Raw genomic sequence first — 23,585 nt, forward strand, 5'->3', positions numbered from 1 at the left:
TGTTTTGTTTTGCAAGAACTTATACTGGGGGGAAAAAACATTAACAGTCTTTTTGGATAGCAATTTAAAGCTTCATTTATCCTGGAAAAGTCGACACTGCCCTTTTAGTGGGATTTGTGTCTTGGTGCAGATGTACAGATAGAGACTTCTACAGGATTTGAGAAGCATGTAAGAGCAACTAAGGCCATAAATTGTAATAAATCTTTGAAAAAGGGTTTGTGACAAATGCTATTAAATGCTTTGAAAAAAGATCTGTGACAAACTTGATTTTTTTTTTTTTTTTTTTTTTTTTACCATATGCTTCCTTGTTGTCCTTTTGCCAGTAACTCAGCAAAATATTGTCAGGGTCATAATCTCTCTACTTTCAAAATAGCCATTATCCTTCCTGTGCTCCCTTGGAGCCCAGAGATGCTTCAGAGGGATGGGGTTTTCAGCTAAACCTTTGGCTTTAGTTATTTAGCTCTGGGTTTTGCATTGTGCTATCTGTTAATGAGATCATTGTGTTGGTCTGTAGCATGGATCAGCATGAGACTGCAATGAGTGTTACCAATCAAAAATTGGGATTTCATGACTCCGCATGTGCAAGCCCCATGACAACTGGGCAGCAGTGAGTATCTCATGGGCTTTTTCAAAACCCCACAGTGTTGTAAGGAGTGCAGGCATTCCGCTTCGGATCATCTCAGTGTGTTGTGGCTATTTTTAGGTTTTGGGGTGGTTTTTGTTTTCCCTGTGAACTTCAGCAGTCAGTGTGGTTGGGTTAGCAGCAGCACAGGCACTGCATTGTGGTGGCTGTTCTGGAATGGGAGGTCATTGATGTGACTAACCCTGCTATTCAATCATGAAAAAAGCCTTGCTCTGCTCTAATTATGCTACATGATGTCAAAAAGATATTCTTCGGCTGTTACCAAATTTGTGAGAGCCTGATTCATGATAATTATTGGGAGAAAACAATTGGAGTCTGATTAGTTCAGAACTGACACGGCAGGGGAAGGGAAGAAAGATTTGAAAATTTACTTAGGCATTGATTATAATTAGATTCTTGTGTGTGTGAAAATGAGTAACAAGGAAGAGATTCAGGCATATTTTCTACTTGCATAGAAGAGAGACAGAGAGACATTTTTTTCAAGTAGTTTCATGTGAATCCTTTCCTTTTCATGAGTATATTTCAGAATACTGACTCAGAGGCAAAACCATCAGGTAGTTTCCATTTAAAGGAGACCCTGGAGTATATTAAAATACATGCTACCCTAATTACAGCCCCACAAACGTACTGTCTCTAAAGGATCTTCCTGGATTTGTTGCTCCCATGACTTTATTCATGCTTTGTATCCTGGTTTTGCTGGTCACTTCTGCCCCACAGCCTTCTTCAAGTGCTTGAGGGTGGCTGTGTGGGGGTTGAACAGACAACCAGTTCTGCAAAAGGCACCTTTTATACTGATTCAGTGTTCAGGTGCAGGGCAGGCTCAGGTGTGCTAGGCTGTGGTGGATGTGCTCTGTTAGCATAGCCAGAAATGTTGCAGAAGGTTTGGAGTGCCAGGGAATTTCAGGGGTTTCCTGGCTGGAAAGCAAGATTCCTCTCTCATCTGAAATGTACTTTAAAAAAGCAGATGCGAGGCTAAGGAAATGGCAGTGAGGAGAAACTCAATTAAATTTCAAAATTCTTCAATCTTATTGATGGAAGACAGTGTTCAGGCCATTTTCTTTACAGACAGATTGCAAAATCTTTAGAATTTGGATTATTTTTTCCCCCAAACCTCGCTGTTTTTTTCACTGCTTTTTAGTGCTTTAGCTATGAGTCATAATGTACTGAATATTTCCAAAATTGATACTTAACTGTAGTGCTCTTGATTCAAATCTTCTGGATCAAAGGGGAAGAGAAAAAGAGAGAAGAAAATGTTTCACATATGTTTTTAATTTGTTCCCAGATAACTGGATTCCTAAGATCATACACTACAGAGAGAAAAAAAAAACTACCACACAGCTGAGTCCACCTTTAACAAAAGCTGTGACTTAGACCTGAGTTAAACATTAACCTGACTTGGACACAAAGACCTGCTTATGGTGATAGTGCCCAAATCACCATGTTCACTTGATTTCTGGAACAAAAGTAAGGAAGCTGGCTCCAATGATTTTCATACTGTGTGAAATCACTAAAAAGTTTTAAAAGTCAATACTGGTGTATATAGTAAGGCAGTATCTCTTGGGTTGTAGTGGGTTGAATATTTCATATCACAAGATTTTTAGATTTTTAATTAGACGACAGTTCAACAAAGGTCATTTTCACATGAATATTCAAGCACGTGACTTCATACCCATTTGCTGAAAATACCTAAGGAACACTCATAATTGATGTGCAGAGAGAGGAAAACGGAAGGTTTCTCCGCAGTGTTTTCTTAGTTCTTTTATTATTGTTTTTCCAATTATTTGCCTGGTTTTGAACATTTGAAAACACTGTGTGCTTTGAAATGTATTTCATGTGTCTAGAAATAGCAGCCATTGTGCAGTTTTGGTTTTTTTTTTTCACTTGTTTTTGTGGAAAAGGAAAAGAAACATTAGAAATCTGTTTGTGTTGTACATTACAAAGACTTGAAACAAACAGGTTTCAAAAACATCCTGGAAAGTTTCAATGATTAGCTTTAATATATGCCATAAAAATCAGCGGTGACCATGAGGAGCTACTACAATAAGCCTGGGTAATACTGTATCCTTAAGAATGCTTCAGAGCTTGTAAATATATAGCCCAGGCAGTTAAGAAATAATAATTGGCATGTTAAGTATATTGCAAAATAATGTTGTGTGATAACATTTTAAGAGAAGCACAGGTTTATTATATCTCTATTTTCCTGTTAAATTCTTTCCTAATCAAGTAGTGGAATGAAAAAATATTCCACACATTTAAATATCCCAGAAATATTTCCTCCACACTGATGTGCATTTCATAATAAGCATAAAAGCTCTGCTTGTAGCAGGCTGACTTCAGCACCCGAAGTGTGGTTTGCAAGAATAATTTGCTCTCAGAGGGAATTTCTTTATGTGTTATCATAGGCAGTGAATCAGGCAGCAGGTATTTGGGGTTTTTCAAGTTGCATCCTTTTCCAGGAGGATTTAAGGGAGTTCAGGGATTTCTTTGATGCAGTCTGTTTATTTCCGGGGTATGAATATAAGATCTGGTGTTCCTGGGTGCAACAGGAATTAGGGCAGTAGGAAGCAGGTACAGGAGAGCAGTTTTGCAATACCAGCCATGCATCCTAATGCTGTTATTTGACTTAAAAAACAATCCTAACTAGCTTTCAAGGTCTTGCTGTTGCTGTGATTTCAGGCTCTGCCAGGAGGGGTCTGCTCCTGTTTTAAGTCTAGGGCTGATCCAAGGATTTGTCTGACTGCATGATGATCTGCATCATGGAAATGATCCAGGATGGAACCGATGCATCAAACTATAATCCTAAATTTTCTGAAAGTCCTTCAGTGATAAATTAGGACATTCATTGCAGCCCTCCCATTAAAGGAAATATGGTTATTGTGTTTGATAAGTTCCTTGTCATCTGAATCGCAGGGATGGTGTGGGGGGTGTGGACCCTTGCACTTGCAAGGTAAATATTTTACTCGTATGTCTTCACTCCTCGATAAGAAAGCTAAAACCATGTGGCAGAAAAGTACGTTAAGTCAATCCTAGTTCCTTGAAGTCGTTGAATGCTTTAAAATATTTCCCTGTTATGGAAAATGTTTTCTTGTAAAAGGAGCTAAGGAACACAATGTCTGGTTTGTGCAGTGTGGGGTTTTTGTCCCTTTTCTTTTCTTGGTCATCTGACGAAATCACTCATGTGTGCTCAGCCTTTATTTCATGGAGATATTTTCAGCTGTGGGGGTTTTATTTCCACAAAGGTGTTCCAGTGTGCTTTTCTGTTTAAGCCGATGATGTTGTTGGCATAGGAAGTGCACATCCTGCTGCTCTGAAGAGGAAAGTAAAGGATAAATGGTGGAAAATAGGGGCATATCTTTAAAATATTAAGTGATTTTTTCATGGATGTGACCAGTTGTGTTTTACAGGTTTAAAAAAAAACACAAATGAAGACTTTATAACAAAAACTCTAGTCAAAACCTCTGTTCTTCATTTTATCATTTTAACATTGAATCAGCAAGTGCAAGAGGAGTGTGAAATTACAATCCTTGTGTCGCACTATATTGGGAATGGCAAAAGTAATGACACGGACTCTCTTGTGGTTGTACAGGAGAGAAAGTTTTATTATTCCTGATCTCCATTTATAGACAGGTCTGAGAAGGTCCAAGAGGTAAAAACTCTCATTGGTCATTAAACCAACACATCAGCATCACTGGACAATTGGGTACTACACCCTTGGGCTGTTTCTTCCAAGTAAACAACAGGGATCCAAACAACACCTGCAAATGTTGTTTTTCTTCTCCAAGGACTGTTTGGATTCCTCCTTAGGATTTCTCTGGCCAGACTGAGAACCTTGTGTGACTTAGTTTCACACAGACACTGTGCTCCCTGCCTGCTTTCTTGCATTCGGCATCCATAGTCCTTGTATTACATCCAGATTCCTCTGTCTTGTGGCAAATACTTGCCCCCTAGACTTGGCAGCTGGCTCTTGATTCCCGTGGAGGAGGTCATCATCACGACACTGGAAATCCGAGGCTTGAGATGGTTCTGACATGAGTATACGTGGGTCAGTAACTTAGAGGATCTGCGCTGCTCAGTGCTGGGGCCCGCAGGATAAGAAGGATGTGGCGCTACTGGAGTGCAAAGGAGGTTCATGAAGATGATCAGAGGGCTGCAGCACCTCTCCTAAAGCTGGAGTTCTTCAGCTTGGAGAGCCACCCCTCTCCTTGTGCTCTTTTCCTTCTATCTATCTGTGGCTGTGAAGTAAAACAGTATTTCCTGGGCAGTGCGCAGGGAGGGCTTTCCCTGTGTTTTTGGGGACTGAATGCTGTTGTTCCCTCAGGGTCAGTAATTCACACACTGGTATTGAGGCATTTGTCATCCCCACAGGGGTGTGTAGGGTCTGTGAGGGTTGGCATGGCTCATGTTCCAGGAAGCACATTGAATCTACATCTGCTTACTGATAGACTGGATGGGGATGAATGTGTTTCCAGCATTCTAGACATGCTTCAGAGTAGGAGTGAACATTAATATTTAGATATTTAAAAGGTAAAATCCTGATATTTAATTATTTTTACCCTATTTCTTTGGAGCATAATAGGTAATTTAACAAAATCTTCATTTGGAATATTGTCCTATGTAAAGAATACTATTATTTAATTCATAAGCAGAAATTCTTAATGAAGTAATTTAGCTTCTTTTGGATAATCTAGCATGAAAAGTTTTTATAAGTTTTCTGGCAATCTTGAATAAGTTGTGCTGGCATATGATGAGCAGACCTTAATTGGCACAGTCGGCTTGCTGTGACTCTGAGTATGGTCTGGCTGGACAAGCATGGCAAATTGGACGGACAGAAATGATGGAGTTACCCAAAATACTTTAATGATGGCAAAATACAACTGTAGAAACCACACATTCTGGGGGCAAGCTCCAAAGACCAAGGGGCATGGTGAATTTAACAATATATAGGGGTACCTGAGTGCAGGGGTCCAATTGTGAACATGGACCAGGGTCATGACCTATTATGGAATGATCCCGGTTGTATCCTAATTTCCATCCTTTCAGTACCCTGCCTCCCAGCTCTCAGGTTTCTGCCTTCTGTACAAGTCACCTGAGCTAAGCCACTATCCCTCCCAGCCGGTTCAGTTCCTATACTTAGTGCAAATTAGGGAGACATTTTGACTGCTTTGTGTGCTTAGTTTTCAAGTAATATATTTCAAAATAAATTCCAACAGCTGGAAGTTTGCATAACAGATTAAAAATTATTTAATAGGCCTGTTTAACGTGTGAGATGGAATTTATTAGAATTCGTGGATATTTAGGACCTTTAAAGGTTTCTTTGGTAATACAGTAAAGGAGTTTCCTCATGATGAAACTGCTGTATGGCTAATATCCACCAGAAGTGTTTTTGGGAAAAGAACCTTTAAAACTTTCTCGATGACAGCTATGAAGAAAAAAGGTCAAAAGGAAAATTAAAAAAAAAAACTTGGGTGGAAATTGAAATCTCTTGTGCACACACTGCTGCTGTAGAATATTCTGCTGACGTCCTGATGGTCCATTCAAGCTGTAACATGTTCAGGAGCTTGCTCTCATCTGTCCTGAGCTTTGATGTCAGGGTGCTGAATAGAAAAATCCATACTAGAGTAAGCTGAACACTTGATCTGCACAAGGCCTTGAATTTTAATGCTGTTGACTTGTTTCAAAGAGGGGAAAAAAAAAAAGCAGTGATCTGAAATTCTGAAATCAACCCTTTGGATACTGGGGGATACAAAGAATTCTCATTTTTCAAGTTGTGTTATGAGTAACAGTTTATTTTTGTTTGTCTGTCTCCTAACAGATTTATACAGATTGGGCTAATCACTATCTAGCAAAATCTGGCCACAAAAGGTTGATAAAGGATCTACAGCAAGATGTGACTGATGGAGTCCTGCTAGCTGAAATAATCCAAGTTGTAGGTGAGTGACTTTCTGTGTTTGGTGCCAAGTATCCACCAGCTTGCTCAGGCAATCCCTTTTTTTATCTTCTACACTGACACAGAGTGTATGAGGGGAAATCCATCAAACTGCATAGAATTATGTGATCATTTTCCTTCAGAGGTTTTGCTAATTAATTTGAAAAAGCCTTGTCTTATAGAGGAAAAATATTGGATGTTGATGTAGTAATGCATAGCAGTATTATTCCACATGGCTGAATGTTAAAAAACAGCTCATGAGATATTTTTTTTCTGGTAGGATGCGGTTAGCCCTCACTATTTCTAATACCTCTTCAGTACTGGTCTAAATATAATTCACAGTGATATTGCCTCCTTTGTTGAACCTCCTGCCTCCAGTTGGATTTGGGAGATCCATATATACAGCTGGGAAAGGAGAAGGGGTTTAATATTTATGTGGCAGAAAAAGAAATCTTTCATAATGAGCTTTCTGATGAGGAAAATCACTTACCATTAGAATAAATCTCAAGTGCAATTTTATCCAAAGCCTTTAGTTCTCTTAAATTAGTGCATTAATGCTCATAGATAATGAAAGTTCTGAACAATTTTCATGTAGTGCTTCATATTGTCCCTTTTCCCTTGGGCCTGGATCCTTCATTAGTTCCTTCAGAGGCTCATCCATCTAGTGCTGGGGATGCCACAAAACACATGTATGGGCCAATGGAGATGGATGGAATGGGAAAGCCTGCTAATGGGAATTAGGACAACCATTGTTAGGAGCAAACTGACAGATTTAAGATGCAAATTAAGAAGCCTGCAATGAAGGAACAGGACATCAGTGCATGCATATTTTATTACATGTGTTTGAGATGCTGTTAGGGAACTAGTTAAGGTGGTAGGGATCTACAAGCACTGTTCTGGAATGACACTGTGAAGCATCTTTCAGTGATTCTACTGGGATATGTTAAAATAAGATTTTGTGTCTCTGCTGTAGAGCAACATGATATCTCAGTAGCATTTTAGACTTGCTGTGCAGTGACAGAGGTGTAAAAACAGGCCATGAATTAATTTATGATTATGTGTTGACAGGTATTCACTATGAACAATGCTCCTTCCTATATCCATTTCCTTTAATAGGAAAGGTTTTTGGAAACTTGGGAGCAGTTAATGTTGATTCCTTTCATGCCTGTCTAGCTACCCTGCCTTAACACAGTTGTAGGAAACTTATGCATGACTACATGTGTGCAAGAATACCATCATCAAAATGTGGACTTGGTTCCTTCTACCAAATATTTAAATGTATCTCTTTGAGTACTGACTTGTGAAAACTTATATGAAATTCAAATTACTCATTCTAAAATACATAACCAATTATTGCTTTGATCGCCTTTGCAGGTTTGGGGTTTTTTGTCATTTTTATAACTGCCTTTTGGCTAATATTTAAGATAAGGTCTGCAAGGTTTCAAAAGTTGGGGTAGGAGGGGAAGTATTTCTTTTTCAAATCACCTTTTTCATGTGAAAGAAAGGTCATATTTAAACATTATAGTTTAATCCTCCACATTAATATGAAGAAAAGTAATTTGTATCTTCTGTGCATGGCTTTAGGCAGCTGCATATCATTGTCACAAAGATGAGGAGGGCTTTCACATCTAGAAGCAGCTTTATCTATAGCCTGCAAAATCCAACCTTTTTTCCTAACTACATAGTAAGAAAGCTTTGATATGCAGTGCAGGAGAGGGTTTTTTATGTTATGGTGTGCTGTGTGTAAAAGCAACTATTTGCAAGGCAGTTAAAATGTATTCATATCATTCTGGTTCATTTCAGTTCAAAATTTATGAGCCTGTAAAAGAATGTAAAAAAATGCCTTAGCAATGCCATATAAACATATTAACTGCGTTTAAATCCATGGATGCAGATACACTGGGTCTGACCTAGGTTCTTAAAGGTGTCTCTGTACACATGTCCCAAACAAGAGACAGCTTGTATACAAGTTCATTAGTCTCCTTTCAAGTAATTATGAATGGTGCCAATTTATAGGAATACAACTATCAATTTTTATAATATTATGAATATTACATAAATATAAATATCAACAGTTATATTTTATATTTATATTTTATATAAAAATATAAATATATATCTATATAATATATATTATAAAATGTTTTTATATTTATATGATATAAATTTTATAAATATAAAATCGTGTTATAAATTTAGTTGATGGAGATATTGCATGGTACTTAAGTGAGAGATGGTAAATATTGCAGGATGGGTGCACAGGACTTGGAAAATGTGATTTAATGAATGCAACTTTGTTTCTGTATGACCAAAGCTTAGATGATGTTCCTGGAAGCAGTGTGCTTTTCATGTGTAGAGGCTGATGGACCACTCTGGGGAGTGCACTGTGGATTTAGCTGCAGTATTTTTCAGATTAGCATCAATTTTTCATTGCATTGCTGTGGGATAAAGGTGTGCTGTGACGTGGATATGTAAAATGGGTCCTGTCAGGCAAGAGTGAAGTTGTGTCACTGCTTTGTTTCTCATGACTGCTACTCGAATATTGTGCCAAATGTGATCCTCCTAACCGAGGGAAACCATGAAGTGGGATGGAGTTCTGACTGGTGTCCTCAGAATACATGGGATTGCTAGAAAATACAGCTTTTAATGGATGAATCAAATGGGATGTGAGTGCTTGCCTTTATTACAGTGCAAAAACTGTGTGAAACTGAACTTTGGCTGTAACTGGCTCTTCAGACTCAAACACAAAGTCATTTCAGCATCCAAGGCTGCAAGGTGAAACTAAGCAAACTCAGAGTGTAAGGCAAACACCTTGGGGATTTCATTGTTTCACCTCTAACCTTAAAGGTGGAAACTGTGTTCTTCTGCAGGTTGGAGTAGCATGTAAGCCATGGTCAAGAGTCTTGGAAAGTTATTTAATGGTTTGTACTTTAAAAAAGGAAAAAAAAATATTATTAGAGTTATCATAAATTTTCCATGTGGATTTAAAACCTGTATTCACTCTCCAAGCAAACCAACTACCACGCTAACATCTCTACATGTGTAGTGCTCACTTTTCCACCCAACAGTAATTCAGCTTCCAGAGCTCACATCTTTCTTGTAGTTTAAAGGAATTCCCCGTCACAGTACAAGAGGTTGTCAGAGCAGTTGGCTTCTGCCCCAGCTGTCTCTGGAGGCATGACCCAGTAGAGAACTCCAGCTGCTTTTTTTCTTTTTGTGGCTCTCAGTGTTTCACACATTCACTTGGCTTGGACAGCTACAATCCAAAACCCCTTTACTGAGCGGGCGAGCAGGTGCTCAGGAAATCATTGTAAAAAATAGATGCCTTTGGTTTAGGTTTTCTGCTTTATCACATTTTTTTTTGCTTTTCAGCAAATGAAAAGATTGAAGACATCAATGGCTGCCCAAAAAATAGATCTCAAATGGTAAGTAGTAAAGTGGTCTGTTGTTTGTGTGCATGGCTGAGTGAAAGGCTGTGACTTCAATGTCTGAGACTTTTAATAACAATTTTAATTAATTTTTCACAGTAGTGAACTAAAAGTATAATCTTCATAACATTAATATTACAGTTCTTGCCCCATTGTACTCCGCAGTAGTTGAATCAGGCCTTATAATTTATCACATTATATTTACAATTGAGATTATTTTTTACATTGCAACTGTAAATTTCTGAAATATCACATAATTGAACAGAAATATATAGAAATAAAGAATTAGATATTTGAAAGTATGATTGAGTTCCTGTATCTTTTGAAATGAAACAAAGTAAATGAGCAATATGAATGAAAAGAAAAAAATTCATAAAATTCAAGATGCAATTTGTTGACAAATAAGAAATTGGTGTGTATCTTGCTCGTGTTTAATATTCAAACCTGGAGAACCAAAAATCAGTCCAGGAAAATGAAAGGCATAAAACACCTCAAGAGTGTATTTGCTTTGAGTATTGCTAAAGGTATAGCAGAATTTTATTAAGAACACAAATAATAAAAAACTGGTTTTTTGAGTATCTAAAATTTATGATACTTCAAACAAGGTTACTTCCTTCTGTATCTTGATGAAAAGTCGTTTTACAACATAAATTCTGATATCTTCTTTTGGTATTGCAAATGCTTGCTTTGGGACACTTGGATGTCTGTTCTCTGTGTGAAGCTATTTTAATGTTTTTTTTATTTTTATGAGTGTTCCTGACTGCCCCTACTTTCATGACTTCAACATGAGCACAGCCACTCATGTAGTAAAATAAAATAAAGATTTAAGGAGAGCTTGGCATCTTAAGTCAAAACCCACATTCTGCTCTGCTCTTCTCCTTTGCCTTTTTGTTGTTTCTTGGAACCTGCCAATCTTGTTGAAACCATGGAGCAAGTGCTCTGTAAAAAGCAAGCCATCAGAAAGATTTATTATTGCTCCTTTTTGCTGCTTTGAAGAAGGTGGTTGCTGTTCTTGCTGTAGCCAGAGCAGCTGTCTGGAGTGTAAATAATGAGAAAATTTTGACAATTACTGTAATTTAATGTTCCACAAGTGTGTTGTAAGAAGTGAATTTCATTCAGGACTGGAATCTGCAACCAGTTGCAGGACATGGCAGCTAAAAAAGTCACTTCAAGTCATTATTGTCAATGAAGAGAGTGTTGCTCTATTGGATAGTGGGATGCATGTAGCAGGTTGCTTTTGGAAGCCAGATCAGGTTATAACCATAGGCATGCAGGGGGCATGTGCTGGGTCAGGAATGCTGGACAGGGCTGGAAGGACGCATTTGGTCTGTGCTGCCTCCTCTGCTATTACTCCACTGATATTACTCATTCAGGAGGTAGTGGTGAGTGGGACAGCCCCCCCCACTCATAAGACCTGCAGTCACAGCTGGGCATACCCAGCAGCTTTCCTCATGTGAGGAAAATGAGAATTATGCCTAGGGCTTCCTTTTATCAAGTGCACATGCTTACAGAGCTCTTTGTCATCTGACTATAAAAATACTGTGGTTGCCCAGAAAAGCTGTGGCTGCTCTATCCCTGGAAGTGTTCAAGGCCAGGCTGGATGGGCCTTAGAGCAACCTGGTCTAGTGGAAGGTGAAACTAGATGATCTTTAAGGATCCTTCCAACCTAAATCATTCCATGATTCTTCTAAGGCAGAACATAGGAATCTTCATAGGGGTGGTGTTCATGCAGTTACTTGCAGTGCTTAGGGAGACAGCCCTTTGGCAGGTCCAGGACAAACGTGGTATAGTGCTTGTTTTAGGTACAGCAGTCTTCATCCTTTGCCTTTCAGTGCACTCTATTAATACAGTTTACAGGGTCCTGCAGAGTGTGGTAACGGGTGTTTGTGTTTGGTGACCCTGGCTCAGAGAGGTGGCAGAGGCAAGGCCACCTAGATACTTAGGTAATGTCCAGTCTTCTTTCAAATCCATCTTTCAGTTAGAAGTGTCGATATCCATATTGAAAGGTGAGCAGCACAGATGAGGTGATCCAGAGGGATTAAAAAAAAAGAAAGCACCAATAAATGGAGATTTAACTTTGCTCATTGCAAATCTCAGAGGGAAGAAAACCTTCTGCTGTCCTATTTTCCCTTTGTAGAGTCCCAATGCCTTGAGCAGGCACATGAGCTGAGCTGTGAAGAATCAGCTCACTCCCAGCCAGGTGTATCAGCTTAGAAAGCTGGACCAAATCTGTGTAGTCCCAAATCCCTTAAAGGACATGGGGAAAAGAAGTGTCTTCACTTCCATGTGGCTCAGTCCCAAGCTGGTGATGCCAAACCTGAGGGAGCTCTCTGCAGAGCCAGATCCAGCCTCTCTGCCTTGTTCACAGTGTTGGAGAGACCAGTCAAATTGGCCCAAACTGAGCATTAGAGACAGCTTGGGTCTGTCAGGCTCCAAGCCAGTGCTAATAAGCCTTGTCAAGTGAAGTTTAGTACTGCAGAACGATGTGGGACCATCCATGCTTATCAATCTCATCCCAGCGCCAAAAATGACATGACAAGGACCCCACTGGCTCCATGAAAAATCGCTTAGGTGAGAACCTTTCCTCCCGTCATCATCCTGTCTGGGTTTTTCTGCTGAGGGGAGTATTCCTGTCTTCCTTTGCTCCAGATAAGAGTTGGCTGGCTTTTATATAATCTATTATAGACTATTCTATAGCTTGTCCTCTGCATAAAATCTGTTTCAGGGCTTTTTCCCCCCCAACCTCTATATTTTTGTACTGTAATTCTGATGATTAGTTCCAGCTGGATGCAGAAAATACTGTGGTTAAGAGAGGATGTACTTGTATGGAGCTCAGGCTCTGGGACCAAGAACATTTGGAGAGCATTGCAGTATTTGGGTTTTTCAAACCCCAGAAAATGTTGGCATAGTTCTTGGTAACTGGGTGAAGGGCAATAAATCAAGGCCAGTTTCCTCTCCTACACAGTTCTGAAAAGAAGACCTAAGTGAATAAACCTGAGTTGGGCTATCTCTGTTAATATTGTTTGTTTATAGAAAAACAGATATTTTCCCTTTTTTTTTTTCTTACTTGCTTCTTGTTTAGGGCATGATTTTAGAGTTTAACATGTGGCATCTTGCAGATCATGGGAGACTGGTACCTGCCCTCCTAGGTACTATTGATTATTCTTATTGTTGTGGGTGCCTTTTTAAGTGCTGAATGTTACCTCTTGCAAAAGGTTCATACCATTTGCAGTTGTAAAATGATAAAACCCAAAGTGCATGAGTTGTCTATGCTACGTTATATATGTATGAATATAGCAAAACTGAAAGGAAGAGAATTGGAGAACCTGTGGGTAGATACACCAGACTTTCATCTTCCCATATCTGGGGAAGTTATGGGACACCCAGGACAAGAATTTGGAGCAACAGAAAGGCACTTAGGCTTAACTAACACCACAGCACCACCTATAAATATGCGAGGAAGTTACTGTGGTTCGCCTGTGGGTTGGTGCTCGGGCTTTAATATTTTTCCGGATCACTTTGTGTCTGTATCTGTTCTCAAACAGAAAAAGGGAGGTATTTATTTTTTTCATGTGTTGACAGGACGTTTTTAAGAATCGTCTCTTTCTGATGCAGATATGAAGCTGTAGTGGTAAACTAGTATCACCCAGTCTTCCTACTGCTGTTTGTCTTGGAAACAAAGATTCTTGTACTGACTCCAGTGTGGGTCAGAGCCAGCATTTCTTCCCAAGAACTGTATGGAAGTTGGGATGAAGGCCGTGTTTTCGTAAAATAATTTAATTTTCAAGGAAACCTTACTTCTAGTGATGGGAATTTGACTATTATTTTAATATTTGACTGATTTATTGTGTTATGATAATGAGCTATTTTGTAATGTGTATAACTCCTAAGGAACAGTTTGTATGGAAATTTTACACCATGGTGGGGACCTTGGTTTTGATTTGAACAGTACTGAGAATATTAATTCAGCTGTTGGGGAAAGGTAACCACTCCCCTCCTTAGTGTGATCCTTGCCAGCTCCATGAATTATTTTTTTTATTGTCAAAAGAGCATAGGTGTTGAAATCTCCATTACTAATTTCTGTGTATGGCATGTGTTAGTCATATTTCTGTGTTCTTTTTCTCGAGAAGTTTAGTGAATTGATGTAACAGATGTGAGTGCTGCCATGATGTGGTCCATACTCACAGGTTATAGGTGTGCTCACACATTCATGACTTGGTTGGAAGGAATAATATGAGGTGAAACCATGTGCATGCATCTGCATGACTCGAGCAGCTCTATGTGTGTGTAATACCTGCTAAGGGAGGGAGCTGCTGTGTTATGTATAAATAACTAAAAATAACTGCCCTATTTATTAAAAAAATAAAAATAAAAATAAGAATAATAAAAAAGTCTTAGTTACTTGTTTTCTCACAGAAAATAATTCTGTCTCTGCTCTTTGAGAAGAGGCGCCCACTTTAGCCTGCTCCTCTAAACGTTTTGAGCAGTTTTATACAGCCAGTGTTGTCCAAACATCGCTGTAGGAAGGTGTAATAAATCTTCCAGGCTGTTGCTCCAGCCCCTCTGAGTCCCAAAGCCGAGGAGGGCTCTGCTGCTGGGGCTTGTGCTGCTAATTCAGGGGAGCAGCCCTACTGGAAGATCAAAAGCATCACAAGCACATTTCTTCTCTGTGGATTTCTAGCGTAGAATTTTTGGAGATGTATCCCAGGGGTTAAATATAGCTGTGTATTTTCAAGTAATCCAACTCCAAGGCTGAGCAAATGTAGTAAAGGGAACGTTCCCATCATCTAAGCCTTCCCCCACTTTGCCGGGGGAGCTTGTGACCAGGAGCATATGTTTGGAAATTTAATCTGGTTTGATGTTACCATGGTAACAGATGGCTATCTTCTGGGCCTAACCTGTGGTGCAGTTCCCCACAGCTGAAGGTCAGCTAAGGGGGAAGACATCCCCCAGTGCCCTGGCCAATGACAGACACCAGCTTAGCTTCTGTGACTGCCTGTGCAGGGACATGGCCAAATAGCAAGTTCTGGAATGTTGAAACAATTTTCTGTATGCTTTCAGGGTTTCTGTTGGTCATGTATGAACCCATGTTGTGATGCAGACAAGAATGATTTACTACAGAGATGATCTGCCAGGTTGCTTGTACTTACCTGTCCTTCAGCCTCAGTTTATATGACTCTTGCTCCAAATTTGTTTAGTTTCTGGAGGGGATGGCTTCCAGAACTCTTCTCTGCATGCAGGGATGGGTCATAAGGCAGTATGTGCCTCCTGCATTGGATGGGTGTGTAGGGTGCCTTTGGAGACATTGCTGCTGACACACTCATTTCAGTTCCATAATGGATCACCTTTGTGGTCCCCAGTGGGCTGCTGTCAATTCTTCATGCTTTACAGTGATGCAAGAATATGTACATCATTTGTCCCTGAAACAGTGTAAGGTTCAATAAAGAGCAACAAAGTAATTTTTATGGAAAAAATGAAACATATGAGCTTTACTATAAAGACAGAATTAGATCATTTACATCACAGTTAAACTGTGCTTTGAATTACTGCACTTTGAATACTTATGGTTCTGCTCACCCTGTATGGACTAAATACATGAAATGCCAGATGGACTGAGGGGTCAGAGTCATTCCACATGTTTATATGGAGACGTCTGTAGCTTCCACTTATATATTTACACCTACACCAAAGTTTAGAAGCACCATTACCATAATTTTCTGCCATGACCATTACTGATGTAAAATTATTACATACATATACCTTTTATACAATATTTTGCAAACACATAGCTTCTTATTATGCTTGGCATAAGTGGGGAAAACTGTGAAATCATGGATGAGAACCTTTTCTAACTAAGAAGAAAAAGTTTGATTGATTTGAGGATAGGTGGAAGTAAAAATGCATTTGTTATTCTCTTTCATTTTGGTGCTATAAGAATTAAGGCTGTTTGTATGGAAATTTCTTCTCATTACTTCTCATGCCTGGGTATTTTTTTCCACAGGAGATGCAGTGATAAGCCCTTCACTGTGGAATATCTGTGTAAACAGATCATAGCTGTTACAAGGAATTAAACAGTCCAAAGAAATAAACAACTTGTCTCTGTGTCTTGTCACAGATCTTTCATTTCCAGCCATTGCTTATACACTGTAACTGTGTGATAATGGTTATTTTAGTTAGCTATTCCTTGAAGGTAGTGCATATCTAGAGCATTTTTTTCTTCTGGGTTTTGTGCAAAACTATTTTTACATATACAAGCAGTATTATTGCACTTGTTCTGAGCAGTTATACAGAAGAATTTCAGTAGAAGATATTATCCAGGATCCAGGTGCAAGGAATGAGGGGGCAACATATGTGTTGGTGCCACCAACAAATCCCTTGGGAACAGGTGAAGCTGAGAGCCTCAGGCCTGCAGACACAAGAATGCCTGTGAGCCCAGCGGGGAGGGAGTGCTGTGCCTGGGAACGGGCTGTGCCCACAGCTCCCTTCCCAGGGACCTTCTTTAGAAATAAACAACTGTCAGCCTCTGCATTGCAGGAGGTTCTTTCTGAACATGTTTCATTAAATTCTGGATTCCTGCTGAAAATTCAAGTTAATGATACACAGAATCTTCAACATCTGAGCTGGTGTAATGATACACAGGGATCTGCCAGGACTTGGTGTACTGAGTGGTGTTGGTGTCAGTCCTTCCTTTTAAGCATTTGTGCACTCTGAAAAATATTGGTGTATGTAAATTTCAAGGATGTTTTAGGAAGAAGTCCACCTTTGCTAGATATTTGTGTTATTTTAGATTGAATCATAGAATGATGAACTTATTTGGGTTGGAAGTGATTGTAAAGACCATCTAGTTCCAAACCTGCCATGGGCAGGGACATCTTCCACTATCCCAGGTTGCTCCAAGCCCCATCCAACCTGGCCTTGGATTTTTCCAGGGATCCAGGGGCAGCCACAGCTTCTCTGAGGAACCTGTGCCAGGGTCTCACCAACCTCATAGGGAAAAATTTCTTCCTAATGTCTAATCTAAACCTGCTTTCTCTCAGTTTAAAGCCATTCCCCCTTTTCCTAATTGCACAGTGCATGACTTTCAGCCTGGGAGCCCCAGATAGAAAAAGGCAGCCAGGGAAGGTAGAAATAATGTGAGAGTCACTGCTGTCCTCATTATGGGTTTATTAAGCACTGCCATGACTTCTCCCTACCTTCTCCTCTTTTCAGTAATGAGTAGAGATTCAGTGCCGAGAAATACAGTTACTGTGGTGTGTGCTAAAATATTGTCTGGAGAGTTTCATCTATATCCTAAATTAATGATTCTCCAGAGGCAGGATTCTTTGTTGATACTTGTTTTCCAAAGTTGAGCTTGTTGTTGCTTAATCATAATTTAGAACATCTCAAGATCTCAAATTATTCACAAATTATCCACTTTAACTTTTCAAAGGTCTGATTCTGAAGAGCTAATCCAAAAATATTTCCAGGGATATTTTTCAAAGAAATTGCTCTTCACTTTTGTTTTTCTCCGTGGGAAACTTTCCATTTTAAATAAATAAACCTGAAAAAACCCAACCTGAAAGAAACCTGAAAAGCTGAATAAAGCAGGAGAATTTCTACAGCCATGTGTCTTTGCCTGAGAAGATCAGCTTTGGCAGACCTTGGGATTTGTCCTGGATGGCCTGAACCCATTCACAATCCAAGCGTGTCCCTTGCATTCTCTTTGTTGTCATTGAATTTTGGCCAGTGTGCTTTGAAGCACAGTTTTCTCTTGTGGGGTTTACTGCTCTCATTTCTATTCATACTGGGCATGTTGGGAGTGAATGTTGAATATTTGTCCCATTATTTGTGCAAGAAGAGCTGGAAACACAGGATAGCAAAGGTTTTTCCAGGGTCAAAGAGGATGCACAAGATGAGGCTTAGACTGGTTCTCCAGCCTTAGACTAGTGCCCAAACTCTCCTTGTCTTTAAAAACACAAAGGCAATTTTAAGAGAAGAGTCAACTCTTCATGTATATTTGAGCAGAATTTTGTTTCTGTGGTTATATCTGCCACAACCTGGCTTCAGAATATGGATTAGCTTCATTTGCCCTTCTGTTCTTTTATTTTATTTGTAATGTGCCCACCAAGTTCTGTCAAAATCCTGAAGCTTAATTTTGGGAGACCTTTTTATCCAAGTAGTCAGGAACAGCGGAAGAACACAGGGAACAATGTATTATTTTCTTTTTAAAAAGATGCATTTTGAACAGGATAACTACCAATGAAGATTTATTTTAAACAGAGCAGTAAGAGTTAGTATTTATATCCTTCTGGGACAAATGGAATTTGTAGTTCTGCTTTCGTATTTTTTTATATGTAATTATGTTTAGGAAATAAAGCAAATGAGATATTATTGGAATGGAGAGCCCTTCTTCCCCCAAAACTCCATGGTTCTAATGATTGTCAATGTAATTACTTAAGATTTTAAGGCTCTTTCTAAACTTTAGGATATGAAAATATGAGGGTAAAAGCCTTATTCAAAATAACAGACAAGGGATAAATTTTATCCTAAGAAATAGTTTGTGTTAGGCTATTTCCTTGTTTCTGCACTGTATGTGAAGTCTGCTGGAATACTGCATAAAGGTTTGTGAGGCTTTAAAAACTTCTATATGAATTCAATATTTTTTCTTTTGAAAATTAATCTACTAAATCAAAAAAATTTAAATTAAAAAAATTAATATACTAAAATTAATGTACTACACATAACTGAGCCACTACACATGATTGAGCCACAAGTTACATGAAAAAACTGGTTTCAATATAAAAAGTGGCTTTTCTGGATAAGTTCATCAAAACTCCCCATTTATCACTATAAAAGTTGGGAGCAGAGGTCTTGCATCACAATGTGAGAAACTTCCCCTGGTGTATAAGTGAAGGAACCTACAACAAGTTTAATTCTGGTTTTTGTTTGAGAAAAACTTCTGTGTCTATGCCAAGGGCAGCACTGGTTATTCTTGACCTTGTGTATTTGACTTGGCAGAGTTAGACAGACAGCTTTGGCTGGAGGCAGTGTCCATACTCAGGTTTTTGTTGGATATAGTCAATTTTCAACACGGCAGTGTCCACCTGTGGCTGTCTATTTACAGGCTACAGGATGGGGATATTTGGGTTTCAGGGTTTTTGTTTCTGGCATATCCTGTTCTGCTTATACAGGCCAGGGCATGCTTTCTCTGTAGGACTGGCAAGAATAGAAATTGAAATTACTGCTATATGACAAGCACAAAGACTCGTGTGATGATCTGGTCTTGGATAGTTCTCCATGTACAGCACTTAGTTGCGATGCCTTCTCTTCCCACCTTGTCAAGTTATTCATGTTAAGAGGAAGTTTTCCGGTAGCTTTTCCTTCTCTGAATATGAGAATGGGAGTGATATGTTATGTCTGAGCAGAAATTTAATTTTATAGGGTTGTTGGTTTTTTTTCTTATAATGTCCTAATTAAAAGAAAGGAGAAGGAGGAACCCCAGAGGCTGGCAGCCCCTCTGGGCTCATCAGTCCTTGGTTGGCATTTAGGGACATTTCAAAACAAATACCCATCATAAAAAGATGTGGGACTGATAGCACATGTTGATGGATGATTACACCTGAACTAGTTCAAATGTGGCCATCTAAAATTGCAAATTCATTTGGTTATTTTGGCTGGGAAGTTTAATAAGGCTCAGTTTTGGTTACCCCTGGTAATGTTTCTGAGTGAGATAATTACTGTGGGTGGCTGTGCTTGGTTTTCCTTCTTTTGCACAGCTTTCCCTGGTTTTGGGTAGGCAGGGAATCAGAACATCCAGCTGCCATCTTTACTGCTTTGCTTCTGCTGTGTTAAACGTTGCTGACAAAGCAAATAAGAAATCAGAATTGTCAGCCAAAAACCAATTGTAGCTCACAGTGAAACAGAAAATATCCACTCCTTTTGGCATATCCAATCCTTTCACATCTGCTTAAAAGGTTTAAGCAGTATGTGGACTTGGCAAAAAAAAAGGGCCCACAATGTCTGGGTGATGATTTTCTGCTGAATGCTGTAATTACAACGAGGTGTCGCACTATATTAGGAACAGTGAAGTACGACACAGACTCTCTTAGCTGGGTTGCACAAGAGAGCAAGTTTTATTATTCCTGATCTTCTTTTATAGACAGGTCCGAGAGAGTCTGAGAGGTAAAACTCTCATTGGTCATTAAACCAACACATCACCATCACTGGACAATTGGGTACTGTTGGCTGTTTCTTGCAAGCAAACAAGGATCTAAACAACACCTGCAGAGGTTGTTGCCCTTCTCCAAGGACTGTTTGGATTCCTCCTTATGCTTTCTCAGGCCAGAGTGAGAATTTTGTGTCACTTAGTTTCACACAGACACTGTGCTCCCTGCTTGCTTCTTGAATGTATCGTCCACAAGGAGGCAACTGTACTTTGTGTTGGAAGTCACCAGGATGCAGAGTCATTGGGGTTTTGCTTGGAGTTGTAGAATGGTTTGGGTTGGAAAGGACTTCAAAAACCATCTTGTTCTAATTCCCTGCCATGGGCAGGGACACCTCTCACTATCTCAGGTTGCTCCAAGCCCTGTCCAGCCTGGCCTTGAACAATTCCAGAGATGGGGAAGCCATGGGTCTGTGCCAGGACCTCACAACCCTCACAGGGAAGAATTTTTTCCTACCATCTAGCTGAGATCTATCCAGAAACTTCACTTTTATCCTGCATACATCCAAATGGTCTAACTATCATAGCTTGCTATCTCCAGCCCTGTCTGCACTGGGGGCATCTTTCTCCATAAAACAATATTTTCATATTATTAGTAGTAAATACAGCAGAGGCCAGGGACAGAATACTTCCTTGGAGCTTTTATGGGTGAAATTCATGGCATGTTGCATTGTTGTGAAGTCATCTCCAAAAAAGCAACATGGTTTCTGATGCATTAGGCTGATTCAGCCAAGATCAGGGTTCTTGACTCAGGTTCTTGACTCATTGTTGTGTGGGAAGGACCTTCTTATCACCCCTAAATTTTAATCATTTCAGCTATAGTTCTGCTTTAGTGTTTCACTTTCTTCAGTTTTTCTCTAATTTCCTCCTGTTTTCCTTTTCAAGTTCTATTTTTCCTTCAAAATCAACCAGTTCCTCACATTTCTGCCATGCTGCCATGTAATGTTGTTAATATCACAGATACTGTGTGAATCTTAGCAAAGTCATTGATACGTTTATATCTTTCAGTTTTATTCTTTTAGTGAATTCCTTGTTCATGCAGTGCTGTACATCCCCACAGAATCTTATCCTAGTTCTTCGTTTTCTGAATGTAAAGGATGTACTTTTGCACATCCTTGTTACTCTCACTTGGTTTCATCATGCATGATGAAATTAGGGTATTTTCCATACCAGTACAGCACCAAGAGCCCCTGTTTCTCACAGCTTTTAGCGAGGCATTACCACTGGTGTGGCAAGGCAGCCCATCTGACCTTTTGTATGGCAGTGAGGTTCCAGGTTGCTCAACCTGTGGTCCAAATACAGACCTGAAATAGAGAGTAATCCATCAGTCTGAGGGTGAGAGTGATTTATCTTAGTTCAGTGGCTACAATGCTCAGAAAAACTGGGGGGTTATCCCATAGGATAAACTGAGTGATTTTAAAGGGGAACTCCCTGAATCTGAATAAGATGAGATGAGGACATCAGCAAAGGCTGCACAATAGCATCAAGAATGAGGACATGGATGAGGAACTCACTACCCAGATGTAAATCTTAATTGTGTGCTCACTCTGCCCTTAAAGAGTTTATGCAAAGATGAGGGGCCTGGGAAGTGAAGCAAGCAGAGCACAACTGAGAGGTACTGTAGATCTGGAGTGGGGGTGAGATATTGCTTATCTTTGGTCACTAATCTGCTTATTTGGAGAGGGGACATCTACCCACAGCTGTGGAAGTCTGGAAGTGTTCTTGGAATGATGCAACTTGTTAACTGCAGGTAGTAGGAATGGATTGATCCTTTGATGTGGTGTTTATTCTTGAAAAGGTGAACTTTGGTTTTCCAGCCAGTTCCCCAGACACCTCAGTAAAAGAACCATGTTGAAAACTTGGAAGGGTTGTTGGGTGCTGAAGAGGGAAATGGGTAAATTGACTGTTGGATCATACTGAACTGTGGATAAATGAACCTTTTAACTGCACCCTGCTCCAAGCTCTAAGGTCTGAGCAGTACAGGAAATGTATTCTTTGGTACCTCTCTGGGTTTTGGAGTATATCATTTACTCAAAGTGTACTATATACTTTCTGTACTTTATATTATATATCAAAGTATAATGAGGTTGATAGAAGTATTTCTAATTGTTGAAATCACAGTTCAGCAATGCCAATAACTTACCCCATCTCCCTGATAGAAGAAAATGTTTTTATTGTTACAGTTATAGACAATAAATTAATGTACCCTGAGAGAAATCCATGCAGGAAGTTTCCAGGCAGCTTACCGGTACTTTTTTATTACTTTGAGAAAGACAGGGAGCTCAGGTCAGGTGATGGGGACCTCAGGTTCTAAAATACTGCCTTAGCCTTCAGTTGTGTATTTTTTTGAGGACAGGCAGGAGCTGACAGGACAGCTGGATTTTTCATGTTTCCTTTTGATGTCTTCATACTTCACAGAATAAAGGCAGTTATGTGAGACCAAGTGTGGGGCTTAGTGTCTGTCTCCTTCCTTATCCGGTGGATGCAGTGTTTGGTTGCAATGTTTAAGGAATTAATAAATTAATGTTTGAGAGATGTTCAAACACAAAGATGCTATTTTATCACTTGCTGATTACCATGGTTAAATTAAAAAAATTGCTCAACAGTATCATCCAAGAGTTTTTTGTGTAACCATGTACATGGTATTTCCTAAAACGTTCCTTGCAGCCCCTCAAGGTGTCTAAGCTTAGACTTTTGCATGGAAGTGCTTTGGTCTGAGGATTGGCATCTCTCTGCATCGTCTGGTTATGATAGCAGAGCTTCAGTGGGAGCTTGGTGGGAAATCAGGTGTGAGGCTACTGCAAAATTCTTACCGTAATGTTGAGATAGAGTATTAAACATTCCTGACTTGTGCAGCCTCTCTGGAGTTTCTTAGGTGGGGTTTGCATCCAGTCTGTGTACAGCAACTGGAGTTGTGTATAGCAACTGACAGCTAGACCTGTTATGCACAAGTCCTTACCTGGTGAGAATTGATTTTGTCCCAAGGAACATGTTCCCATTGTCCCATCTCTGTGAGGGGCAAGACATGCCCCTCAGCGACTGATCAGAGTGGTCTGACATTTCTGACACGAGGGGAATGCCGTGAGGAAACGCTTTTCAGATTCCAGCTGGGGTTTCCAGTTACAGCTTTTATATTCAACTCTTGGTGTGGCTGGAAACTTTCACCAGCTGTCAACTTTGGAGTAAGTGGCAATCTGCCTTCTCAAACAAATGGCCTCTACGTTTATTTTTGGTTTCATGTTTGTTACACTTGTCAGTTACAATTCCTGGCACAGAACATCCTTGACCCCGGAGTAAGAAGTGCAGTGATTGCCTGTTGTGACTGAGGCTTGGGATAACCTGTTTCACGCAGATGCAAATAACAGAAAACCCTGAGCTGTGGAAAAA

The 23,585-nt window shown here is 39.6% G+C and overlaps 1 protein-coding gene across 2 annotated transcripts in view; it reads left to right on the forward strand.

The window, feature by feature from the left end:
* NAV2 (neuron navigator 2) overlaps positions 1 to 23,585 on the forward strand; it is a 209,604-nt gene that overhangs the window by 52,412 nt on the left and 133,607 nt on the right. For both annotated transcript variants that reach the window (XM_058848472.1, XM_058848480.1), the window contains exons 2-3: positions 6,456 to 6,573; positions 9,942 to 9,994. In XM_058848472.1, the coding sequence (XP_058704455.1) occupies positions 6,456 to 6,573; positions 9,942 to 9,994 (171 nt within the window). The remainder of the gene's footprint in view (positions 1 to 6,455; positions 6,574 to 9,941; positions 9,995 to 23,585) is intronic.

The sequence above is a fragment of the Poecile atricapillus genome, chromosome 1 (assembly GCF_030490865.1).
Source record: "Poecile atricapillus isolate bPoeAtr1 chromosome 1, bPoeAtr1.hap1, whole genome shotgun sequence".
Taxonomy (NCBI): domain Eukaryota; kingdom Metazoa; phylum Chordata; class Aves; order Passeriformes; family Paridae; genus Poecile; species Poecile atricapillus.